Source organism: Olea europaea, chromosome 23 (assembly GCF_002742605.1).
Source record: "Olea europaea var. sylvestris chromosome 23, O_europaea_v1, whole genome shotgun sequence".
Classification (NCBI taxonomy): Eukaryota; Viridiplantae; Streptophyta; class Magnoliopsida; order Lamiales; family Oleaceae; genus Olea; species Olea europaea.
The window spans coordinates 9,147,507-9,170,434 of record NC_036259.1 but is presented as its reverse complement, the minus strand read 5'-3'; the positions used below and the strand labels follow the sequence as shown (position 1 = coordinate 9,170,434).

General features: G+C 33.6%; 2 protein-coding genes across 3 annotated transcripts in view; one reads left to right on the top strand and one right to left on the bottom strand.

Annotated features, from left to right (window-relative positions):
* The first annotated feature begins 8,128 nt into the window (after positions 1 to 8,128).
* LOC111371902 (60S ribosomal protein L19-2-like) lies at positions 8,129 to 9,525 on the top strand. Its single transcript, XM_022994055.1, has 2 exons — positions 8,129 to 8,340; positions 8,972 to 9,525. The coding sequence occupies exons 1-2, from the start codon at positions 8,229 to 8,231 to the stop codon at positions 9,370 to 9,372; spliced, it is 513 nt and encodes a 170-aa protein (XP_022849823.1). The 5' UTR covers positions 8,129 to 8,228; the 3' UTR covers positions 9,373 to 9,525.
* Positions 9,526 to 10,037: 512 nt separating this feature from the next.
* Positions 10,038 to 22,928, bottom strand: part of LOC111372317 — a 33,674-nt gene continuing 20,783 nt past the window's right edge. For both annotated transcript variants that reach the window (XM_022994596.1, XM_022994595.1), the window contains 26 exons: positions 22,811 to 22,865; positions 22,653 to 22,701; positions 22,388 to 22,525; positions 22,068 to 22,149; positions 21,869 to 21,947; positions 20,990 to 21,036; positions 20,610 to 20,821; positions 20,414 to 20,501; positions 20,206 to 20,325; positions 20,001 to 20,119; positions 19,599 to 19,671; positions 19,376 to 19,495; positions 19,213 to 19,281; positions 18,938 to 19,108; positions 18,808 to 18,855; positions 18,223 to 18,364; positions 17,994 to 18,091; positions 13,024 to 13,168; positions 12,854 to 12,939; positions 12,672 to 12,782; positions 11,907 to 11,981; positions 11,597 to 11,662; positions 11,262 to 11,450; positions 11,041 to 11,151; positions 10,529 to 10,609; positions 10,038 to 10,432 (listed from right to left, as the gene is read on the bottom strand). In XM_022994596.1, the coding sequence (XP_022850364.1) occupies positions 10,250 to 10,432; positions 10,529 to 10,609; positions 11,041 to 11,151; positions 11,262 to 11,450; positions 11,597 to 11,662; positions 11,907 to 11,981; positions 12,672 to 12,782; positions 12,854 to 12,939; positions 13,024 to 13,168; positions 17,994 to 18,091; positions 18,223 to 18,364; positions 18,808 to 18,855; positions 18,938 to 19,108; positions 19,213 to 19,281; positions 19,376 to 19,495; positions 19,599 to 19,671; positions 20,001 to 20,119; positions 20,206 to 20,325; positions 20,414 to 20,501; positions 20,610 to 20,821; positions 20,990 to 21,036; positions 21,869 to 21,947; positions 22,068 to 22,149; positions 22,388 to 22,525; positions 22,653 to 22,701; positions 22,811 to 22,865 (2,757 nt within the window). In that variant the 3' untranslated portion in view covers positions 10,038 to 10,249. The remainder of the gene's footprint in view (positions 10,433 to 10,528; positions 10,610 to 11,040; positions 11,152 to 11,261; positions 11,451 to 11,596; positions 11,663 to 11,906; positions 11,982 to 12,671; positions 12,783 to 12,853; positions 12,940 to 13,023; positions 13,169 to 17,993; positions 18,092 to 18,222; positions 18,365 to 18,807; positions 18,856 to 18,937; positions 19,109 to 19,212; positions 19,282 to 19,375; positions 19,496 to 19,598; positions 19,672 to 20,000; positions 20,120 to 20,205; positions 20,326 to 20,413; positions 20,502 to 20,609; positions 20,822 to 20,989; positions 21,037 to 21,868; positions 21,948 to 22,067; positions 22,150 to 22,387; positions 22,526 to 22,652; positions 22,702 to 22,810; positions 22,866 to 22,928) is intronic.

Below are 22,928 nucleotides of genomic sequence, written 5' to 3'. Positions count from 1 at the left end.
TTTGACATCCTTTTATTTATTTTTGATAAAAATGAGTTTTGAAACCTTTTTTTTTTTTATGATTAAAAAGTAATATTTTGAGTTTACATACAATTTATTGGATTAAAGAGTTTTGATTTGATGAATGTCAAATAGGAATCTAATGTCCTTTAGGTGCCACTTAGACCGATATTATGTTACTAGTGATGCTAAATAGCACCATTCGCATAATTATGGTCATACACTATGCTGACCTAATGGGTACAATTGCCGTTCTATTTTTTAGCCATAGAGTCGAAAGCAAAGCTCTCTCCTTACTGGGCACGACTTCACCTGTCGGGATAGCATAACATGATTTGCTTGTATTTCCTAAGTTCCAATAAGTTTGTTGTCTGTTGAGCTTATTTTTTGAAAAAAAAAAAAAATGGGGATTTTGTAATAGTGATGTTTTTGGAATGTGGGGTTCAAAAATATGGATAAATTTTGAATTTCCGTGCAAAAATTATTATTTTTAGTGTGTGTGGTTAAAAAGGAGCTTTCAAAGAACGAGGCTCAAACACGGGCCTAAGTTGAGTGGCGTTGGCTTATTTAGCGGTATCTTGTGATTATCCTTCTGAGTGTGTGATAATTTATTGACCAATTATTGTTATTATTATTATTATTATTATTATTATTATTATTATTATTAAATCTTTTTGATTGCTCGATCGCAATTTTTAGCAGATAACAAGGATTTGTTTTCTTCAAAGAAACTTTTAAGAGAATTCTAACCATTTGCCAACGAAAAGTATTGTATATTAATAGATAGTGCATCTACATGTTGGAAATGATACTTGAGATGTACAAACCATTTTTTATAATCTTCTTTATATGATGTAAATAATTCGATTTAAGCTGTCTTGACATAGTTTCAAATGAATTCATATAAAACCGTTTGGAAAAAATCCAAATCAAAGAAAATCACCATTTTGCTGTTCGGTTTAGTTCTCATACGAGTCAAAACACAAATATATTGATCTCAAATGTCAATCAAAATTTAAATTAGAATTTTTTTAAAACATAAACATTATAACAATCGTATAATGCTTTTATTTCAATAACAAAATTACAAAGTTAAAAATTGTGCATTTCTAAGACTCAAGGTTTGTTTGGTTTACGTTTCTGTTTTCTGTTTTTATTTTTTTATCCATTTTTAGTTTTCTGTTTTGATGGATTATTTTTGAATTACAGAAAATGTGTTTGGTTTGTTATTTTGAAAAACGGTTTTTCAAAACAGAAAATGTGTTTGGTTAAAAAAATTTAGAAATTGTTTTATAACATTTATTCAATTAATTTGATTATTTAGTAAAATATAATAATATTATGATAATATATTACCAGATAATATATATTTTAAACTTGGTGAATTTACAATTTTTTCTTTTTACAAAAATAAGATAATAAATTTATAGACCAAAAATAGGAATAGTTGTAAAGAATATAACTAGTATATCCTTCATCCTACGGATGTATTTTGTTGTCACTTGAACAATAAAAAAGGAAATAATAGTTCTTCCAAATTTTGATCAACGAAAAAAACAATAATGGAAATTGAAAAATGTTGGTTTTAAAATTGTTACGGTTCAGTAAATTGTATTAGATTATAATATTTTATTTTAAAAGTACGTTGAGCATCCCTCTGGTTAAAAAAGAAAGGTGTGTTTTGAGCCTTTTTTGCTTTTTGAGTTTTCAGTTATAAATTTTTCCTTATTTTTGGAAATACATTTTCGGAAACGATAGACCAAACACGTTTTGAACATTCTTGAAAACTAAAAACAGAAAATGACAAATCGAACGCACTCTAAATAAGTAAACAGAAAATGTTGATTATGTTGCCAAAGCAGATCACATTTCCCTGTAACCAAAACTATGATGTGTGGTTTTTGTTTTGGGTTTTCATTTTTTCTTTTTCTTTTTTTAATCATTGACAAAATTTGATTGTTTCTATATTGTATTTTAAGTTACCACTGATTTTATACTAATATCTTTTTAGTTTTTCTTCATAATATCAATAAATTTTCATTCAATATTCAATTAACGTCACATATTTTGACATAAAACAACACTTCTTGATTTATGATAGTAATTTAGACGGAATTATCAATAACAATACTGTTAGTGATCATTGGTGCACTTTCGTTAACGATCATCGACAACAATACCATTGATGTGAGCAATCATCGCCTGTGCTTGGTCATAATCTTCGATGAAAAGTCAACATCAACGAAATATTAATTCCTTATATTCTTTTTTTGCAAGTCGTTGACAATTAAGTTTGAATATCTTTTTATTTTTCCTTTATAATATAATCAATGGAAAATTATTTTTTATTATTACTTTATTCCTGATCGAATTTTCCTTCAATACCTAATTTTTTCATTGCTATATTTATTAATGAAATTCTTTTTCGATAAAAAAGAGATTTTTACAAAGTAAGGTTCAAAAAATTCCATGAATAGAGAGATAGGTCAAGAGAAACATCAAGAGAAAAAAGAAAGAGTCGAAAAAAGGAGATAAAATAAGTATCAAAAGATAAAGGTAAGAAGATTTCTATCGATCAATTTTTATTACAAGCAGACGCAAACACAACTTCTATATCATCACAAAAAACCAATCAAAGTCAATTCCATACTTCAAACACCTCTATAGTATTAGGAAACATTCCTAAACCAAAAAAATCCTTTTCAAAATCAGCAAAGACCTCCATTCAAACCAATCAAGCCTTTTGATATATGCCATCAAACTCTTCAACCAAAAAACTTTAAAAAACTTGTTGAAATAGGATCGGGAAAATTGCCCCTCCTAAATGCATCACATCAAGTTACTTCAAAATTTCAATATCATACCAAGGATATTTCTTTACCAATAATTAATTTAGAAAAATCAAATATGCATCTCTTGATGAATGCATTTCAAATATTCTTCACAAGGATTCTATTACATGCCTAGGGATGGCAATTTACCCCGCTCCACACTGTCCTGACAGGGCCTCGCCCCGAATGGGGCAAAAAACCCTGCTCTAAACGAGTTGAAGGGGCGGGACGGGACGATGATGCCCCTCCCCGAACCTGCCCCGTGAAGAAAAAAATAAAAAATAATTTTATTTCTAGACAATTTACCCTTTAAAAATATATTTTGAATTTGTATTTTATTCTCTAATAATAATATAATTCGAAACTTTCAAAATGTAAAAAAAAATTAAATGGGGCAAAAAGTTACCTCGTCTCCGCCCGCCACGTTTAAGGTGGGGCGGGGCGGCATTTTGGCCAAATATCCGCCCCGCCCCGTTGCCATCACTATACATGCCTTAATGATGCCAAAAAAACAAGGGCTTATTATGAGTTCATTATGCTTGGATACTTTGTAAACCAAGACCTATAGATTTCAATTTTTCAAGGTTTAAAATTTTCAAAGTTCTTTTTCATAGAGAGGGGACAAAACCCTTGGGAATTCAAAAAATTTAATGTTTTAGGAAAAATTTCTCCCTTAAAATCCAATTATTTTGATTATCAATGTGCATGATTTGATGTGTTATACATTAGACCAGCATCCCACTCTTGGTTTATAATGTTTGATCAAATGTGCCGTCATTTTTTTATTTTTGTAAAAATATTTTCAAAATTGGTTCCTATGGTTTGGAATTGAGGAAGAGATTCTTTCCGGTCCCGTTTCTCAATGTTTTAGACATTTCCAAAAGAATGGAACTAAATTTCTTTAAAATCAAGAATGGCAAATTTTTCAATTTTCATGAACTTTATATGTTGAGATTTTTATGTTAAAACCGACGTAGAATCCAATTTTGCTCCAAATCATATTGTTTGATGAATCAAGATTAAGTGGTGAGAAAAGTTTACAGAAACAAAAAGTGCTTGCCCAAAATCAGTTCAAGCATGGCTCGAAATTTGCTAGCATAATCAAGACAAGGCAACTTCAAAAACTCAAGAAAAACAAGCTGATTTCTTAATGAAAAAATAAAAAATAAAAACCGGATTAATGTCAATGTTAGCTCAGTTCAATGGTCCAGAGAGAGTTTGAACATTTAGCACAGTAAGCAGCTATATTGGCAAAAACAGCATCAAATGCCACAAAATCAATTTCAAGTTCCAAGTTATAGACTGAAGACTATGCTCAAGACAACAAGGATGATTATTATGGGATAAACATAGATGATTTTGTTGATGATTCATGATTTCAAAACATTCAAGAATATGTAAACCCAAAGCAAAAAATTATAATATTCACATGGTTCTTATTTTCAAAACAAATGGTTCAAATGATCCTTCAAGACGTTAGAAAAGGAGAAATAAGTTTCCCTTAGAATTTCAAATGGAGTTGATAATTGTCATTCAAAGTAGTCCTTTAAAGCAAGTGATCGACAAAACTAATAACTGTCCTTCAAAGCAAGTGACCGAGAGCAGGGGCGGACCCACATGGGGTCATGTGGGGTCAAATGACCCCACAGTTTTCTGGAATTTTTTTTTTTTTTTGCTGAAAACTTAATTTTTTGCCCCAAAAAGTCCAAATCCTAAATCTATATCCATATGACACGGTCCATATCCATTATTTAGTCCATAAATATATCATATAATCCACCGATTTCTTCCCAAAGTACAAATATCGAACATGAACAACAAACAATCGATTTTTCCTTTTTGTTCATAATATGTTGTTCGAAAAAAAAAAAATTGACCTCACAGTTTGAACGGTCTGGGTTCGCCCCTGACCGAGAGGAATAATTGTCATTCCAAGTTTTCTTCATCAAATTGGAAAAAAAGTTTTAAGTCTGAAGAATTCAGGACATATGTACAAGGATAAACTCTTCAAAAAGAAGGCAGAGTGTAACTTTTGAAAATAAGATTTTTCTCTTCATTGTATTTTCTGATCGTTCATTGGATTTTTAAATTCTTATCTTTATTTAAGATATTTTTATAAGAAAAATTTAACTACTTAAGATCAAAATTACTGTTCACTATTCATCAATCAAATAAAAATATTATTTTCAAGATTATTGCGTCATCTTAATTGCTTTTTATTCCACTTTTTCAATTCCCACCATTCTTTCTTCCTTTTTCGCCTTAGATTGACTGGTGGACTGATTACCTGAGCCAAAAAGCACGCAATGAGGTAACAATGCAACTAATACAAATGGTAAAAAATGACAGCTTATTAACATTCTTGTTTGCTATTATCAAGCATTTTATTGAAAACCATGTGTACTTACATGAAAGATTCTCTAAAGTTTTGATGAATTTAACATGTCCAAAGCTTGAACCGAGCTCACAGGCCCCTCACTGTTTGGTGTTGGGCCCCACACGTATTTAAAAAAAATTGTGGGACCCACCCCCACCTCTTTTTCACTGGCAGGGGCCTGTGAAATAGCCCTTATACGTGCATCATTTTTCCCAAAGCTTCATGTTTTTCTATCGTACAAAGATATCTTCCTCACTAAAGTTATGATAAGGAAAGATTGTTTACAAGCATTTTGGAAAGAACTAAAACGCTTTACTAAAAGAGTTAGAATTACAGTAAAAAATCAAAATAATGATAAAATTCCATATGCAATCTTAACTTATGGTAAAATTGTAAATTACATCAATAAGGAAGGATTAGTACTATGATATGAAACTCTAAAGTGAAAGAGCTGAAGTTGACAAGAACTTGGATCATTTTTTAATAAGATGATTTCAAAAATTTTAAATGAAACTTAAATAAAAGGGTTGAAATGAAGCTTATTGTTTGACTTTAGGATATCTAAAAGTGAATTCAACATAAATCAAATAAAAGAATACATAACTTTATGAAAATTATTTTAAATGTCCCACGATGGCATTCATCCCCACATCGACTACCTCGAACCATTAATTTTCTGAAAAGGAAAAACGAATATAATGTGAGATAAAATCTCAATAAACGTGCGTGAGTAATTTTTGTTCTTATATATCCATTTGATGGAAAATTTTATACTTGTATAGGGAGACACGAAAATTGGACCTAATTTAGATGGTACCAAATTTCCATTCGTAGCGCTACTATACTCCAACCTATCCATACAAATCTTATACATAATACGGACCATGACTTAACACAGACATAAAATAATCAATAAGGTCATTAGATTTTAATAATAGCGCACTTAAATTCTAAATTTAAATCTAACAATGAGTAGTAAAAATTCGGGATGTTACAATCTATCCCCCTTAAAATTAATTGTCAACGTCCACATTCTCGTCAATTTCTTGATATTGCATTTGTTTTAGGTCTTGTGGCACCATTTACTTCAGAAGATGGTACAGAATCCGTTAGATGTAACATATGATTTTTCATCAACAATTCGTTACTTTGTTCAGCTTCTAATAGACAGGATATGAGTTTTAAGAACTTTTTAAAATGATGTTCACAATATTGTCGCTGCAGGAGCATACTCGAGGCATGAAATTTGAAGAAAGTATTTTGAATAGTTTAGAGTTTTACAATCCTACAAACGAATGTGCATCCATTCGAGTGGACTTTGGGAGAACTACAGTCCTCTGATGGTCAAAACTTTCAGCAAAGTTGTTTTACAGAACTTGTGGATCCTCTACGGTGAGGCATCTAATTTTCAATCCATTGTAAAGATGTTGACGAAGGAAAATAAGCGCTCTTGCAAAATCCTATGGAGATTCATTGTTTTCTTATTTTATTGTCTCTCCTAAATCCTTTGAAATAATATGACAGATATTTTTTGCCAGATAAGTCGAGTATGAAAAACTCAAGTTTAGTGATGTTTACCATTTGAATAACTATTCAATCAAATAAAAGACATAATTAATTCTCAAAAAATATGATTAACTATGATTTAATCATATAAGAATCGATGTCCACATAACATGAGTTGTATATAATTTCTTAAATCACACATATGATATATTATTCAAGACATTATAACATCGAGAGCAATATGTCAATATCCTTTTGGAATATAAAATCGTAATACATGTACTTTAGGAGTAAGTAATATTCTTCTAGAATATTAATAACATTGTGCTACTTTAGGAGCAACAATACATTATTATTTAGAAATATTAACTTTTCAGGAGCAACAACATAATACATTATCAATTTAAAGTTTATAAAAAAATGTTTAAAATATTTAATTAGGTTAAAGATACAATGAATATTTAATAATCATAATAAACGTATATATTTTACAAACATAAAAAAATTAAAGCAAAAAGTATGTAAATTGACTTGAGTTCATTAACGTGAATCAAATTGAAAAAGTAGATATATTAACGTGAAATTTGCATTTTTCCATTAACGTGAATTGATTTGGTTTCATCATTGATATATGCAAACAGGATATGCATACGCACATCCATTATTAAATAAAAAGTAATCATTAGACATACAATAAAATAATCATCAATACGGATATGCAGACAAACTCTATGCATGAATTGACTAAATTCATTGCTAAACATGGGAATTGATTACGGAAGAAATAATAATTCTTAAATTAAAGGACATGCATACAAAAATTAATGCAAAATTGTATTGGTAAGCAAAAAGGAAAGATAATTCTTAGTCCATTAATGAAAAATAACAATCATGACTTGGAAGAAAACTCCATGGATGCATATAAAAAATATTACTATCTCTTGAACTGGAATCAAGAGGAGAATATAGAAGTCAATAGGCTAGCCTGTATTTCATTGATAATCGAAGTCTCATATTTACGAGAAGAATTAGGATTTCAAGTGATACAATAATTATAATAACTATTGTTACAGGGGTATAATAATCACTTACCAATAAACACATAATTTAGAATAGTATACGTATTTTAATGATATTATTTTGTATTCTTGAAATTTGGGCCCACATAAAAGTACAAGAAATTGATAAATATCCATGTTACCACCCTACACCAAATAGATTACATATACAATAATGATACTAATATTTATATTTACTTGGCTGCCAAGAAACACATTGCTTATTTGCTTCATGAAATACACGATTACTTGCCTGCCAAGAAACACGTGCCAGACTCATTCTTTCTTTTGATTTAAAAAATTCTTGCATTGCATTTTTGCTTCACGAAATACACAACCTTGTCAAATGTCACAAATTGACTTTCTAAACGATTATGCTTTAAACAACTTTGTTCTTTTATATATAAGGAATAAAAACATATCAACACAAAATAGAAGCATTATTCTAAGGAAAAAATGGTGTCCCTAAGGGTGCAGAAGAGATTAGCAGCCAGCATTCTCAAGTGTGGAAAAGGCAAAATCTGGGTGGATCCCAATGAAACCATTCATATCTCCATGGCAAATTCTAGTAAGTACTTACTTCGCTATATCTTTTCATACTTTTATCTCCTTGCATTATCTCCATTGATGGGCAGAGACCATTTTTTGGCTAGTCTTATACAGTACTAGATTGTAAGAAAGACATACTTGAAGTACTGAATGATTAAGCCGCCATTTGGCCCCCTTTAAATTCCATTAAAATCTATTATTTGCCAAATTTTTCAACTGCGTGCAGGTCCCATGTGTCCATTCCGACTGACATTGCATGTGACGTGTGGATTTTGTGGTCAATAATAATCAATGGGAATTTTTACACTTGAGGCTAAAAGACCTTAATACCTCTACAAATGTTAGGTGCCAAAATGGGGGGCTATGCATTGGGGGATAATTTTGTAAATTGACAGGGAAAGTGGAGGGGAGAAATGTCCTTACAATGGCCAACGGTCCCTTGGATATTGATATCCTCTACCAAGTGATTAGATAGGGAGTAGACATGGGTCCACTATCGTAAAAAAGGCCGTGTTGAAAATTGATGAAAAATTAAATTAAAGAGATTGAGACCAAATAGGTGCTAAATAATAATTCGTATTCTTTATTTTTTATTCAAAAGAATGTCATTTCCCTATATCATTGACCAGTTCAATGCTTTTCGTTTGAAGGGATGAGCACGAGGGAGCTCATAAAAGATGGATATATCATCAAAAAGCCCATAAAACTCCATTCTCGTTCTCGTGCTAGACAAGCCATGGAAGAAAAGAGAAAGGGTAGGCACTCCGGATATGGAAAGAGAAGAGGAACAAGAGAAGCAAGGCTTCCGACGAAGATACTATGGATGAGGAGAATAAGAGTGCTCCGACGTTTGGTGCATCGATACCGAGATTCCGAAAAAATCGACAAGTACATGTACCATGACTTGTACGTGAAGGTGAAGGGAAACGTGTTCAAGAATAAGCGCATATTAATGGAAAACATTCACAAGTTGAAGTCTAGTAGAAGTAGAGAGAAAACGTTACAAGATCAACTCAAAACTAGAATAAAACCACCCCATATAGAACGATGACTAGAAAATCGATCTCTACATATAATAAATCTTATATTTTTTGTGTGTTTGTATGTTAAAAGGTCAATGTTCTCTCTCTCTCTCTCTCTCTCTCTCTCTCTCTCTCTCTCTGTGTGTGTTTGTTAATAAATTGATAATGACACGTATATAATATTTGAGAGAATATGTTGTGGTATTGCTTGAAAATAAACATTACGGAAATCAAATTTGAGTTTTGGTGCTCAAGTTCTTGATAAATAAGTCAAATAGATACGAGGAAAACCATTTGTACAGAGGAAGGGTTTTACAGAACCCCTCCAGAAGAGGCACATGAGATCAACCCCACACGAGACCCGTGGGTGATAAAAAATTGTAAAAAAAAAAAATTAAAAAAATAAAAAATAAAAAATGCGGACCTCCTACCTTGTGTGTTGTTTGTAAAACTTCTATGAAGCCCTGTTCGGTACATGTAGCGAAGTTCAATTGAGACGGAGGATGTATAAGATTATAGGACGATAAAATTAAATTTTTAATAATTTTTGATAAATGTTGGTGAAATAAAAAAGTTAATTTTGAAATATACTATTAAGCTGTAACCATTTTTGCTATATAAATATATATCTTCAAGTTAAAACAAATCCTATCTAAATTAAAATTTAGAAAAATGGAAAAAAAAAAGTTTCAAATAATACAATGTCTAATTTATTATAATTAGAAAATTAACCAGTCACATTAAGTACCTTAAAATACAAAACAACAGAAAAATTCATATTTTGCACACAGATAAATTATAGAAACACAGACAGTTCACAAATAATTTGAAAAAATTCCATAATTATTTCATAGAAGCTGTGAAGTGACTGAACAGTGAGATGATTTTCCCTGGCAATACGATACATTAGCCTGCTTTTCCTGCTGAGCCAAACAGACGCATCTTCTCTGCAACCACAGCTTTCATGGCTTCTTTTGCAGATTTCATGACATCGATAAGATCTTTCTGAGAGTTGGCTAACGATTCCATATAAGCCTTACGAACCTCAGTGTTCACATTGAATTTTGTTACACCACACTTTATACATTCCTATTCATAATGCATAAATGAAGCCAATATCACATATAAAATTCGTAAAAACATTACGATTATTTCGAGTTCAATATTATCCTGAATGATATTTACCTCGATAATATCCTTTGGCAATCCCGAAGCCCCATGAAGAACAAGGTGAACTCCTTTTCTTGAACTCAATTTGTACAGTTCCTGGACGAAAAAGCAAAGCAAGACGAAGAAAAAAATCAGCAGACATCATCAAGTTTCTCAGTGCTGTCAGGACATATTAATGAGTTCTTTATGGTAATTGCCATGTCCAGGTTTGGAATGTTCTGCTATTTTTAAACAAAGAATGCAAAGTATAATTCAGTTTTTCCAGCCATCCATGGATGAACAAGACAAAAGACCAGAAAAGCATTGGTTTAACAAGATTCATCAATGGAACTTTGGTTCCCGACTGAAAATTCGTGTTGGTATACTGAAAATGCATTAGCATGTGTTTCTCAATGCACAACACTTGGTGTTTCCTTTGAAGCCAAAATCTAATATGGGAGATACATTAGACGAGAGTGGGAATGAACTTATGCCAACTTAATTCTATAATTATGTATGAAAGTAGCATCAGGAATGCAATACTTGACCTTGAGCAAATCAAGTCTCAGATTTGGACCACTTGCAGGGTATTTTCCATGAACATTTCCGATACAAACTGCCAATGCATCTATGCCCGTAGTATCAATGAATTCTTCAGCCTGAAATTTTAGTGTAGCTTTATTATTTTGGCAATTCTGAATTAAAAGTATAGCTGACTTCAAGTAAATGTCGACCCAAGGGTGGGAGGTGACAGGCGGGGCGGGCATACCTGATTGACATCAGTAAGCTTTGCTTCATAATCTTGCACAGTCAAGTCATCTTCGGTTCCCGACAATCTTCCCAACTCAGCTTCTACCATCAATTTTTTTGAGTGCGCAAGGGCAGCTATGTGTTTTGTGTACGCAATATTTTCCTTGAACGAAAGATGTGAACCATCTATCATAACTGAATCAAAGTCCTGCAAGTAATATTTTTCAAAGATATACCATTTCAAATCATGTGTTAGATAACCATGGAAATAGGACATAATCATAGTTTTTGGTCAATTTAGAAAAGAAATAAATAAGTATACACAATCTGTATTAAAATGAAGAAGAACCTTACCAACTCAAGAATTTCTAACAATTGTTGTTTGGAATCTCCATGGTCGAAGTGAACCGTAATAGGCACCTGTCACAAAAGTTCAACATTTTATGAATCATAATTTTGACCAGAAACTACAACCGTTATCAAGTAGAATAAAATCCCTCAAAAATATAGATTCTCTTCCTAAAGTAAATGTTCAATCTTGGTAATTCTTCAGGAGAGTACTTAATATGATCTCCATCACGATACTTCGTATATTTTGGTTATCTATTTTTCTTTTAGAGAATCAGAGATGATGCTACATCAGAATCCATGAAACGCTGCTTACACTTGCTTGCTCCGCAGCCGAAATACAGCAGGCAACCAACGGAATTCCTCCTTGCTTCAAGGCACTAGGATGGATCTAAAAAAACAAACAATAAAGCAATATTGTCAACCTTTTTCATTCAACTGAAGATTTTGGTCATCATGCCGTCATGGTAGGCAAGGCACAAAATGGATATAACACTTGGGGCCTGTTTGGTGTAGATTTTTTTGATAATATATTTTGTGGAAAGATTTTTTAGAAAATGTATGGTTAAAAAGTAGGGAATAGTTATGAATCCACGTTATTGGGAGATTTGTAGTAGAAAACGAGTTTAAGGAAAAATGAGCATATAGAATCTGTACCAAACAGGTTCTTAAGAATCTCTGGCAAAAATGATATCCATAATTAATAGCAACGTACTGGCCATTTCAAAATTCTATTTGGTATTAGGAATAGAAAAAATAACTAATTCCAAATGTTTAATCAAAGTATTGGTGTGCAAGAAAGAAAGGGGAGACTAGTAAAAATCTTCAAAACTTTCATTTACATAAAAGGAATAGTGAAGATGTAAAAGACTATCTTTTCGTCCAATTAGGCCAGGGACGTAAACAAACGGCCAAATAGCTATATGTATAAGAATTCTGTTATCAAATATCAAATCCAAGCACATTTCAGCTGAAAGTGTTATAGCATGTCATATAGATTATAGACATGTTTATATAAGTTTTTAAGTTTTAAAAGTCTAAATTCTATAAATTTGGTACATAGATAATGAAAGCTTTGAACCTGTAAAATAGCAGAACTTCGTTCTTCCTCTGCAGCAGCAACAACTGCTTCAATTCCTTCCAAATTATAAACGTTGAAAGCTCCAATAGCATATCCACCTCTTTCGGCATTCTTCATATGTAACAGATAATCAATAACTGAATGAACAAAATTGAAGTTTATCAAAGGTTACAAGGTCTTACAAGTAAAAGTTCCTCGGTGGAAAGTCTGCCAGGATGGATCCAATTTTTAACAACTTCTGCTACAGCTTTACTGTCACCAACATTTCCTGAGAAATACAATTATTTTACAGAATAAAAATCTAGAATCACAGCTGGATCTGATAATTTTTTTCAATAACAAGTCGAATTACCAGGAAAAACAATATATGGAACTCCTGGATGTCTGCTTTCAGGACCTAGCTCCCATAAGGGAACACCAGCCAAAGCTTGTCCGAGTATTTTGGCCAGTTTTGCTTCTAGGGCTTTCGTTGCAAGGTCTGATGACGTAATTCCACCCTATGACAAGAACAATTTTGAAGGCTTGTAAGAACACACGTTTTCTTCAGTTTATTGTCTTAAGATACATTCTTCTATACATGACTTTATACAAGTGAATTAAAAACAAGGAAGGAAACTAATCTCCTAAATAAGGAAAAAATAATTATCCTACTTAACTATAGAAATAATCATATATGCTAGCTCAATCAAATCCCTAATTTCCTCCAATAATCCGATTTTCTACACTCCCCCTAAAGTTGGATGATAAATGTTAACCATATCCAACTTGCAAATGAAGTTATCGAAAATCTGTCGAGATAGTCTTTTGGTGAAGATATCTGCCGTTGTTCTTTTGTAGGGATATATGTCATACAAATCACCCCTTCTTCGACCTTTTCTTTGATAAAGTGTCTGTATACTTCTATATGTTTGATTCTATCGTGTTTAGAGAGATGTTGATAGCTGCCTTATTGTTACAATATAGTTTCACTGGAAATTTCACAGCAACTTGCAATTCTTCCAAGAATTTCTTCAACCATAGTCCTTCATAGATTCCTTGTACAACTGCTCTAAATTCGACTTCTGCACTGCTTCGAGCCACTAAATTTTGTTTCTTACTTCTCCAAGTTACCAAATTGCTCCATACATGAGTACAATAGCCAGTTGTTAATCTTTTATCTTCTGTAGAACCAACCCAATCTCCATCTGTGAAGACTTCTATTTCCTTTCTTTCATTTTTCTTGAAGTATAATCCTCTTCCTGAAGAGCCTTTTAGATATCTGAGAATTCTATATACTGCTTCCAGATGAGTTTCCTTAGGTGAATGCATATGTTGGCTAACAACACTAACTGCGAATGCAATATCTGGTCTAGTGTGAGATAGGTAGATTAACTTCCCAACAAGTCGTTGATATCTGTCTTTTTCAATAGGTCCTCCAGTATTCTCTGTCTTTCCTCTTGACTCAATTGGTATCTTACTTAGTTTACATCAAAGCATGCCAGTTTTCGATAGGAGATCATGAATGTATTTTTATTGTGAAACATTGATACCCTTTCTTGTTCTTGCTACCTCCATTCCCAAGAAATACTGCATATGTCCTGGATATTTTACCTCAAACTCAGTTGCCAGGTGTTTCTTCAGTCTATCCATCTCAATTATGTTGTCTCCAGTTAGAATTATATCGTTGATGTACACAATCAAAATTGTTTTTCTTCCACTCTCTAATTGTTGAAAGAGCATAGTATGATTTGACTGTCCTTGCTGATAACCCTGTCTTTTTAATATCTTGGCAAATCGATCGAACCAGGCTCTTGGTGACTATTTGAGACCATATAGAGATTTTTTCAATTTACAGACTTTATTTTCTTCCTGTAAGTAGAAGCCTGGAGGTAATGTCATGAATACCTCTTCTTCCAATTCTCCATTCAAAAATGCGTTCTTTATGTTAAGTTGTTGAAGTGGCCAATCCAAATTGGCTGCTAAAGGTAGGAGGACACGTATCGTATTTAGCTTGGCTACTGGTGTAAATGTTTCTGTGCAGTCCATGCCACCAGACGAGCTTTAGACTTATATTTCACATTAAAAATCAATTTGCACCCCACGAGTCTTTTTCCTTTTAGTAGGTCCATCACATCCCAAGTTTCATTTTTCTGAAGGGCTTGCATTTCTTCCATCACCACATTTCTCCAATGTGGAATATCCAAGGCTTCCTGAACATTTCTTGGAATTGCTGTACTGTCAAGGTTAGATGTAAAAGTGCAAAATTTTGTAGATAAAGCATTATATCAAATGAATTTTGAGATGGGATGAAGGATACATGACTGAGGTTGTTTTCTGATTGCGGTGGGTAGATCGATATCAAGTGATTTGGACTCATCGGGATCTGGAGCTATCATCGGTTCAAACTCTCTTGGTGCTTCAAGTATGAGGTTATCTTCTAGCTTTGGCCTCCTAAAGTAAACTAATACCTCCTTATGCTTTTGTTTTTCTACATCTCTCCCTGAGTTCAAGTGTTCTACATGTGGCATGTTCAGGTTTGATGGTGTGATAGGATCTGAATTTGTGTTGGAGGAATGTTCAAGGAGAGAGATCAAAATCTATGAACCAATCTTCACTCAAATTCTCTCCCTGAAGAGAGGGCTTCAGGAAATTGGGAAATTTTTCGAAGAATGTGACATCAAGACTGACGAATACCTTCTTTGTAGATGAATCATAGCATTTGTAGCCCTTTTGAGTAGCTGAATATCCAATGAATACACATTTAATCACACGAGGGTCAAGTTTATTTCGATTGTGGGAATGAATATGGACAAATGTAGTACAACCAAATACTTTAAGGGGTAGATTAGAATATAGATGCGAGGTGGGAAAGATTTTATGGAATTTTTCGAGAGGTGATTCAAAGTCAAGTGTACAGCTAGGCAGTATGTTGATAAGATAGGTAGAGATTAAGATGGCATCTCCCTAGTGGTTTTTTGGCATATTGGTAGTGAACATTAAGGCACGGGCAACTTCAAGTAGATGTCTATTTTTTCGTTCGGCAATCCCATTTTGTTGGGGAGTGTCGACACACGAACTCTGGTGTACTATTTCATGTTTTTGTAAATAGTTACATAAGATGGAATTGAAGTATTCAGTGTCATTATCTGTGCGAAGAATTTGAATTTGGGTTTGAAATTGTGTTTGAATTATCGAGTGAAAGTTGATAAATACTGAGCGGACATCAATTTTTTCTTTTAGCATATAAGTCCAACAGACCCGAGTATGGTAATCAATGAATGTAACGAACCACTTTGTATGGGTGTGATTAGGGATTCGTGAAGGTCCCCATAAATCGCTGTGAATTATAGAGAATGGTTTAGATGGTTTGTACACAGATTTCGAAAAAGTACTATGTTGGTGTTTTGCTAGTTCACAAATTTCACATTGAAAATCAAATAAAGTTTTATTCGAAAAGACAGACGCTCCTGAGTCAATAAGGAATTTTGTATTTCAAGGACGTAGTCAAGGCACTTAAGTGATTACCTTTGTGAGCTAGTGAGCTTCAAGAGCCGTGTGTGGAAGGTTGACCTGAAGTTTGAAGATTGGAAAAGATTTGATAAAGTTGTTCCAATTGTTCAGGATTAAATGCTCGCCCTGCAGTGGAATTATCTTTGAAATTTTCAGTATGATCAATTACTGCTTGATAGCCACGATTCCTGTTATTTTGCCTTGGCTTCCAATCAGTAGGTTTCCCGTGTAAATCCCAGCATGTATCTTCCTTGTGTCCTAGTTTACAGCAGTGTTCACACCAAGGCCTCCCCCTTTGTTGTTTTGCTCCAATTGAAACCGACCCATTTAATCCAGGCCCACTAGAGTCACTTGGCCCATTATATGATTTTTCAGCCCATCCACCATAATAAAATTAGGCCCATTCAGCTCAGTCAATGCCAACGGCCTATTACTTGCTTTCCCATTTCTTTTGAACCCAGGTCCATTCCGTTTCAGCAGTAGCGCCGATTCTACTGCAATGTCATCTTCACAGGTCTTCATCATAAATTTCCAGCGATTTCCTCCCTTCGGTCTTCTACTAAGACTTCTCTCGTGGTTGGCAGTGGTCGTCAGCTCAAGATTCGCCCCTAACATCATCCAGGTCGCAGTTAAGGCCTGTAAGAAATTCAAAAACCCATTCGTTTTCAACCCTTTTTCGGTACCGTACACTGTCGCCTGGAGATTCCTATTCTTCCTTGAGGCAGAGGTCCAGTTCTCGCCACAAATTCGTCATCTCCAAGTAGTAGTCAGTGATTTCTCTTTCCCCTTGTTTGGTTTGCCATAACTGGGTCTTCAATTCGAAGATTAGTGAGGCGTTTTCTCCATCTGAGTTTGTGTCCTTAACTGCATCCCAAACTTCTTTCGCAGTCGGCAGAAACAGGTAAGTTTTACCTATTGTCGGAGTCATAGAGTTAACTAGCCAGGCTGTTATCATTGAATTCTCAAACTTCACTTCTGAAGAAGTGCCACATCCGTTGGTTTCTTGGTATCTCCAGTGAGATACCCCAATTTTCCTTTGCCTTCGATAATTAGTTTGATGGACTGGGCCCATTCTCGAAAATTTCTTCCGTTCAGCTTTTCGATTGTGAGTTGAAAAGAAGAATTTTCGACGTTATTGGATCCCATGGATGAGATGACCTCTGTCTCACTTTGGAGAGTTTCTGAGGTTGTAGATTCCTTAATGTTTGTAGGAATTTCTGACACAGGTTGCTAGGTTAATAGGGGTCTAGCTCTGATACCATGAAAGCTTGTAAGAACACACGTTTTCTTCAGTTTATTGCCTTAAGATACATTCTTCTGTACATGACTTTATATAGTGAATTAAAAACAAGGAAGGAAACTAATCTCCTAAATAAGGAAAAAATAATTATCCTATGACTTTATATACAAGTGAATTAAAAAACAAGGAAACTAATCTCCTAAATAAGGGAAAAATAATTATCCTACTTAACTATAGAAATAATCAAATATGCTATCTCAATCAAATCCCTAATTTCCTCCAATAATCCGATTTTCTACAAATTTCATTAACTGTTAATCTATACAATTCCTCACTCTGTACGAAGATAATATAAAAATGAAAAGAAGCATAATGTGTGTTTTGGGGGGGGGGGGGGGGGGGGATCCAAGCCCTTATTTGGGCTCCATTTTAATAAGATTTTGATCTACACATACAGATATAGTAACAGTAATAGGTGATGTAATAACTATAAATCAAGGTTAGAACAGCATAGTAAAATCAAGGTTTAAATAATGTTAGTAATTGAATAGAGAGTAAATCTCCGTACAGTCCTTCAGACGAATAATAAGTACCTTTGCAAGGATGTACCGAGGTTTTGTAGTTATCCTGCGCACTATTTCCACAAGTGCAGAACTCACTTTGGAATTGAGTGCTAAACTTTCAGAAGCATCTGTTTTCCATACAGAGGATAACCAACAGAAATGTAGAGAGGATAAAATACACATTCTTCTTTTGCTATTGAATGGATATTGGAATTGAAAAGGGATACAAGATAGAGGGGATATGTAAAACTAGAGTCACCTTTTCCCGTGATGAGCTGTCGACTAGTCATTATAAGAGTATCTTTGCCACTTTTAAGGAACACATCAGCCATCTCAGCTGCTTGAGTGATCGCTTCCTCCCTTTCTTCTAATGATTTCATGGCTATTTTATCAACAGAAATCTATTGAAAATATAGAACGAAAAGTCAATTTATGACCATATTTTCAACAGTTAGACCATTAGACCATCTCTTGCTGCACAATAATAATTGCTGTGGTCATTGTACATATAGTGCTAGCTTGGTATGCAATGTTAGATCATGCTGGAGACTACTATTGAAGAAATTAATTTCTTTTCATATTTAAATTATTCAGTACTATCTAATCCACCTCACCATACACATTAACTAGGTAAGCAAGACTTAAGGCCTGAGTTTAGAAAGAAGGCTATGCCTCTAGCAGGGCATCAGGGACTTGGGAAGACGGTAACAATACATCATAGGTGTGATAATAAGAATATTATCTCCCTTATATTAATTTGTGCTTTCTTGTTCCATTCCTTGTACTTGATTGCTGATTACTTTACTAAAGTAATAATTTCAGATGATAAAAATATAATAAATACCTCTATATGTTTCAAGACATGACCACATTGCAATAGTAGCTCTTCAACCTGTCAACGACACATTTACTCGTGACTACTAAAAAAGTTGGCAAGCTCTATGATTGAACTGACAAATTTCAGCTACAGAAACCTGCTTTGTTGTTTTTGGAACGTAGGAACCCACAACTATAAGTCCGCCGTTCCTTTCCCTGTACGTTCCGAGATCACTAGGTGAAATTGGAGCCTTTGAGATGATTCCAACCCGAGCAGAAACAAAACTAGCTGCAGTGCGGCATAAGAATTTCTTTCCCCTCAATTCTGCCTAATATTTAAATGGAGGCTAATAAAAAGCAGCTTCGCATTTTTTTGTCACAAATATGTAAATAAGTGAGAGAGCTTCTAGAATGCAAAAAATAATGGATAGACCTGAATCATTCCTGCAGCAAATACAGCCATATCTCTTTCGGTAGCAGCATTAACTATACATGTAGACCCCTGTTCCATTCAATAATATTCAAACCTCATCATGCGATATGCATAATAAATAAAATTCAGACGTGACCTGACAATCAAGCTCTATTTCTTGTACCTTCTTTAAACTGCAGAGATTCTCACAAACAGCAGCAGGCCCACCTTTTCTTAGAAGTTGAATAGAAATAGACGCAACACTACTAGCAGGTATACGTCCTCCAGTTTTCTCCTCCACCCACTAAAATCCCAAAATCCCAAAAAAAAAGGAACACGTTACAATTTCTTCTGTTAATATTTATAAAGAACCATATTATCCACAAAGCTCATTAAAAATACTAAACCTCTCGAAGATTAGAAGACTTGTAACCAAAAGAAGCATCCTTCGCAAACTCTGTTTCACCAGCAGGGATGAGTCTAGGGATGCAATGTTCCATACAGTGTTAATGCTAGGCAACTCAAATATCAAGCATGTTTAAATAAGATTTATAAAAAAGTAAAAAAGGCACTCGAGTAAAAAAAAAATTCAAGCATGTTTGAAAAACTTAATTTTAGTTTACAAGTTACTTGTATCGAATGTAACTCTTACCTTATTGTCAGAACAAGTCACCTAATTGTTTCCAAATTTGAAAATATAATAATTTCTTATTTAAAAATTACAAGTAAACTTAATCGTAAGTAAACTTTTTAAGGTATTTCAAACGTGGTCCAACATAATTTAGGAGAAAACAACAAAATAATAATACCTATCAGAGTCTGCAACATAGTGTATGTCACCAATAGTGTACCGGCCTCCTTGTAGAAAGAAAGGGCAAATTATCCATGCATCCATCTCACCAATCACAGAAACAGCAGCATCTGCTTCCTAGTTATATCAAAATCAAAGCATTCAAGCATGTTTGGAATTAAAATGTCTGAAGTAATATCCTCTTTAATCATCAACATCCTTACCTCTGGGAAATGACCTCGCAAAGTCGAATCCCCCCTCAGAACTACTGTGTAGTCAGTGTTGCCCACTGTCTTTGCTGCAGTAGATAAGTTCCTGCAGATCTCGGCTACTAATGCACTAGCCTGTAGAATGAAGAGCCCAAGAAAATGACCTCAGGTGGAATAAATGTTGGCTAGATTGAGTAAAATAAATTTTTGACGAGATATTTACCTTTTCAGAACTTAATGCCCTGGAATTTGTCAAAATGAAAAAGCATTTTGGCCTTCTATTGAACTCATCAACAAGTGACTCAACACTCCTGAAAAGAAGACATATATGATGCGACAACTTATGCTTATTCAAGGACTTAGCTTTCACCATCTATTTTATAAGTCAGGAATAGAAACATAATTAAGGGGTGACTTACCATTCTGTCAATACCTCAACATCATGCACAGTTTGAGTCCCCGTTGGATCATCATCCAAAACAACCAAAGTTTTCAAGTTTTTCTGGGTTAGTTTAATTATATCCTCGATGGGATCTTCCAGCCACTCACATGGAAGAGATTTCAAGACAGACTCTTTGCTAATAACCTGGGATTTCCCTTCAACTTTGACTCCGGTTAGTGTCTCGTAAACCTGTATAATAACGGGAGTTGACAGAAAAGAACTCAAAATTTTCAATTAGCATAGATTAAATTATTATATCATTAAATATTTGAAAAGAATATGGTTCTGATAGTTAATTTAACTCTGAACAAGTTTTCAAAAACAATGTTGTTAAACATGGAGATCAGGACCCCATACCTTTACTACAGCGGAATCATCTATTCGACCCCACCCAGAAGCTGAACCTACTCCATGAAACATTGCAGGCTGGATTCAGTTAAATAACTTTGGGGGTCCTAAAAGGGACATCATGTACATTTTATGCCTAAAATTTTCCAGTACAATAACCAAGCATACAGATGAATTTCAATATAGGACAGCAAACAATCTAAAGCATCTCTAGTTTTTTGAAGAAATTCAGAATGGGAAAAAAACGAAGGAAAAAATTCTTTCTCAAGTAAAGATGCTTTGGCAGTACCTTTTATCCATCTATTATTGGAAATATAAATATTTCCAGATCATTCAGAAACTTTAGAAAAAGACATACATAACAGTTATCAGGAGTGACTGTAATCATATCCATGTTCTGAATTAGCCAGACATAAACCTAGTCTTTTCCTTTCTTCGACTCGAGTATGGTTGAACAACTACTACATGTGTCCTTTACTAGTAGTTCAACCCAAATTTGAAAGCATGTAAAAGAAATCCATAGATGTAAACCTGTAGATTTATAACAAGCTAATCAAGGTTTTTCACTCCTATGTTCATTGTCCTCATGAAACACAAAATTTCTAGAAGGTACTTTTTGAGAATAATCAGATATTTCCATGTTGCAGACAATTTAAATTTCCCTATTTCTCGAATAATTTGATAATGAGCCCCTGATTAAAAAAAAAAAAATGAAAAAAGAACCCTGCTCGGACATTAACAAGTTCAGTTTTTTTGGGTCTTGGCTATTGGTTTGAGCTACCAGCAACACTGAAATTATGATTTCCGATGATAGTAAAACATGTCATTCAACCCAAAATCTTAACAGAAAGAGATATAGCTTTACAAAACAATCTCATTCCAGCTCACCTGACAAGAAGAGTTGATGTGCAACACTAGAAACAAAGAGTGGAACTCTACGAGATGAACATTCTCGAGAAACAATGCCCTGTAAAATAATTATGATCATGAAACTTTTGAATTAATAATATGTAATTATCTGATAACAAAGAAAAAATAACTTTGGACAACCAAGAAGTCTGTTTCTCTGGGTGAATATCAGTCTTACCAGATCCTTCACAAAGATATCAAGTGCAGATAATGGTGTATAATCATTATCCACCATGTGTGGAGCACGGTTCTCAAACATCCTGCAGTAGTTTTAGTGTTTAATGATTAATTCAAAATATAGACACGAAATTCAGATTTTCAGCTATTAGAGGACAAATCATTATATATCCATGAAAATAGAAGAACCAATATCTAAGTCATTTGTAAAGAAACATGCGTGCTTAAATTGAGCAAAATCAATTTCTGAGAATCAGAAAAACAATTTTCAATGTCAAATGGAAACCAAAATAAATGCTTTTCAGATTGTATCACACATACCATGATGTTCCCGCACTGTGTGTAATGACATCAAACAACAATCTTGTATGAAGACCTAATCGAGCCCCAAATGCCATTGCCTCAGCAGCCGATGCAATATGAACTCCAGCAAGTAGCTGATTGATCATTTTTACACCACTAGAATATAACAAGTAGAAACAAACATAAATTTACAGTTGTATGCTTAAGTAAAGTAATAACCAGAGAAATTTGTCCTAGCAAAAGGAAAAAATAAAATAAAATAATCCAGGAAATACAAACATACCTTCCAGCTCCACAACCTCCTTTTATAACATAAAGCTTCTCACTTAGTGCTGTGTGAGAGGCAACCAATAAATCACTTATCAAATGAATGTCCAAAGATAATAAATCAGCAGTCATAATATATATTATTAAATAGTAATGACCATGTGTCTTTTCCACCTGAAAGGACTGAACCACCATGCTCCAGAGCTTCATCTGTACCTGATGCCATTATCTGACATAAATATTATCTCCAGTCAATAATGTCACCCTTGTTATGGTAATATTTAAGGTGGTT